At 58.6% G+C, this 2,561-nt stretch overlaps 1 protein-coding gene across 1 annotated transcript in view; it reads left to right on the top strand.

The window, feature by feature from the left end:
• Positions 1–2,372, top strand: part of ABHD12B (abhydrolase domain containing 12B) — a 4,836-nt gene extending 2,464 nt beyond the window's left edge. Inside the window, exons 8-12 of the mRNA XM_008938186.1 lie at positions 65–144; positions 381–463; positions 1,302–1,380; positions 1,542–1,666; positions 2,351–2,372. Coding sequence (XP_008936434.1) covers positions 65–144; positions 381–463; positions 1,302–1,380; positions 1,542–1,666; positions 2,351–2,372 — 389 coding nt within the window. The remainder of the gene's footprint in view (positions 1–64; positions 145–380; positions 464–1,301; positions 1,381–1,541; positions 1,667–2,350) is intronic.
• The last annotated feature ends 189 nt before the right edge of the window (positions 2,373–2,561 follow it).

Genomic DNA, 2,561 nt, shown 5'->3' with positions numbered 1-2,561 from the left:
GCGTGGCAGCAGCTCAGGGGGGGTCGGGCCCCCCCCAGCCCTTCTTGCCCCACTCTGCCCTCAGGGGTGCAGGTTGATGCCGTGGTGCTGGAGTCACCCTACACCAACATCCGTGAGGCTGCCGCCCACATCCCCGTCACCAAGGTGAGCCCGGGGCTCTGCCCCTGGTGTCCCCAGCAGTGGTGGGTGGGGGGCTCTGCTTGTGGGGTCTCCAAAGGGTGATGGTTGGGGGGCTCTGCCCAGGGGGTCCCCTGCTGCTGACAGGTAGGGGTCATGCCTGTGTGTCCCCACATTGGGGGCAGCCCCACCTAGCCCAGGGCTCCCCCCTGGGCAGGGATCAAAGCCATGCCTTAGCAGCCCCCCACTCCCCTCCCTGGCAGATCTACCGGCAGTTCCCAGGTTTCGGGTACCTCATCCTGGACTCACTAGCCCTGGGCAACATGTTCTTCCCCAGCGACGAGAAGTGAGTGCCTGTGCCTGGGGGCAAGGGGCACGGCCGGCCCCGGGGGGCTGCAGGGAGGATGCTGGGGCCACCTGCATGGGGAGGGGGGAGTGGACGTAGAATCACAGAATTATAGAATCATAGAAACATTTTGGGTGGAATAAACCTTTAAGATCGAGTCCAACCATCCCCCAGCCCTGCCAGGTCCCCACTGCCCCGTGTCCCTCACACCACATCTCCACGGCTTGGAAACCCCTCCAGGGGTGGGGACTCCACCACTGCCCTGGGCAGCCTGAACAACAGTTTTGGGGAAGAAATTGTTCCTCAGGTCCAACCTAAACCTCCCCTGGTGCAACTCGAGGCCATTTCCTTTTGTCCCATGGCGTGTCACATCCTGTGCTTCCTGCACTCTCATTTGTGTTTGCCCATCTTACTCATGCTTTAGAAGTGCCTTTTAATTTGCCTATCTTGAGATAGCAATATTACTAATGAGCAAAGTCTGTGGGCCAACATCCTTTTTTCCTTCCAAGCATTATCTGCTGGAGTCCAACCCACACCACAGCATCCTGTGGGCAACAGGGTCTGTCCTGCTCCATGTTTGTGGGTGCCTTTGCTGAACCCCATTTATTTCATGGGTGTTTTTGAACCTCTAGTGGGGGTTTAAATCATGAGGGTGCTGGGGCAAGCACCGTGGGCACCACCCCAGGGCAGCTGAGTTGCCCTTAGCCACCTATGGGATGTGCTGGCTCTGATGGGACATCTGGGGTGGGGTCAGGATTGCTCTGGGGGTTTGAGCAGCACCCCAGGAGGCTCTGTCAGCCCTGGGGTGACTCCTGGGTGTTGTACTTGCTGCCTGCAGTGTGAAGGTGCTGAGCTGCCCCCTCCTCATACTGCACACAGAAGATGATGAGGTGGTGCCTCTGCATCTGGGCCGCAAGGTGGGTCCCACCATCGCCCCTGCATGGGCTTGGATGGGGGTGGCTGCTGGTTTAGCCTGGTTTTGGGGGGTGGGAGGGGAAGGAGAGGGGGTGTCTGGCCCCAAAATGGGGTTTGGGGTGCCCTGCACGTGCCACTAACCACGCTTCCCCCCCTCTGGCAGCTCTTTGAGACAGCACGCAGCGCCTACAAGGACAAAAGCAAGGTGAAGTTCATCACCTTTCCCAAAAATCTGGGCCTGGGCCACGACTACATCTCCTTCAACCCGGAACTGCCCACCTTGGTGAAGTAAGCTCTGCTCTGCAGAGATGGGGGGCACAGAGTCAGCCTTGGCCTTGTCTCCCCTGGGTGCATCTTCCCCAGCTCCTTCCCTTCCCTGCAGCACTTGGCTGGCATCACTTTTATACCTCCAGTCACTGAGCCTGATCTTGACCCAGGTGTCATGGGGAGGTGGCTCCAGGACAGCTCCAGGACAGCTCCCAGCTCCTCTTTGCTCTAAGCCCAGCTCAGACCAACAGCCAGGGATTATAGAATGGGTTGGGATTTCAAGAGCATCCAGTCCAACCCCCTGCCCTGAGCAGGGACATCTGCAGCTAGAGCAGGTTGCTCAGAGCCCCGGCCAACCTCACCTGGAATGGTTCCAGGGATGGGGAACTGTAAAAACTGTCAAAAATTTCTTCCTTCTCTCTAGTCTAAATTTCCCTCTTTAGTTTAAACCCATCACCCCTTCTCCTGTCACAACATACCCTGCTAAAAAGTCTGTCCCCAGATTTCTGACAGGCCCCTTGAAGCCCTGGCAGCCCCCAGCAGGTCTCCCCAGCTGGAGCCTTCTCCTCTCAGGCTGCCCCAGGCCAGCTTTCTCCTGCTGGGCTCCCAGCAGAGGGGTTCCCACACCCAGGGCTCAGGAAGCAGGCTCTCAGCAGCACGGGCAGCTCAGTGCTACAGTGTAAAGTTTATTGCATCTTGTTGCAGAGACTTCTTGAATTTGAAGTGATGCCAGCTGCCGTGTGCAGCCACCACCAGCACTCCCTCAGACCCCCCCAGGAGCCCCCTCCTTGCACTGAACTCACCGCAGCGTGGAATAAAAACTACTGAGAAACTCCCTGCCTGGAGGAAGGATCCCTGCAGATCCCTGGGACACAACCACGTCAACCAGGACCCCTGGGGAGCACCCGTGGGGCAG

The sequence above is a fragment of the Merops nubicus genome, unplaced genomic scaffold (assembly GCF_000691845.1).
Source record: "Merops nubicus isolate BGI_N331 unplaced genomic scaffold, ASM69184v1 scaffold26280, whole genome shotgun sequence".
Taxonomy (NCBI): Eukaryota; Metazoa; Chordata; class Aves; order Coraciiformes; family Meropidae; genus Merops; species Merops nubicus.
Note: the sequence above shows the minus strand (reverse complement) of the source record. Positions and strands in the feature narration are given on the sequence as shown.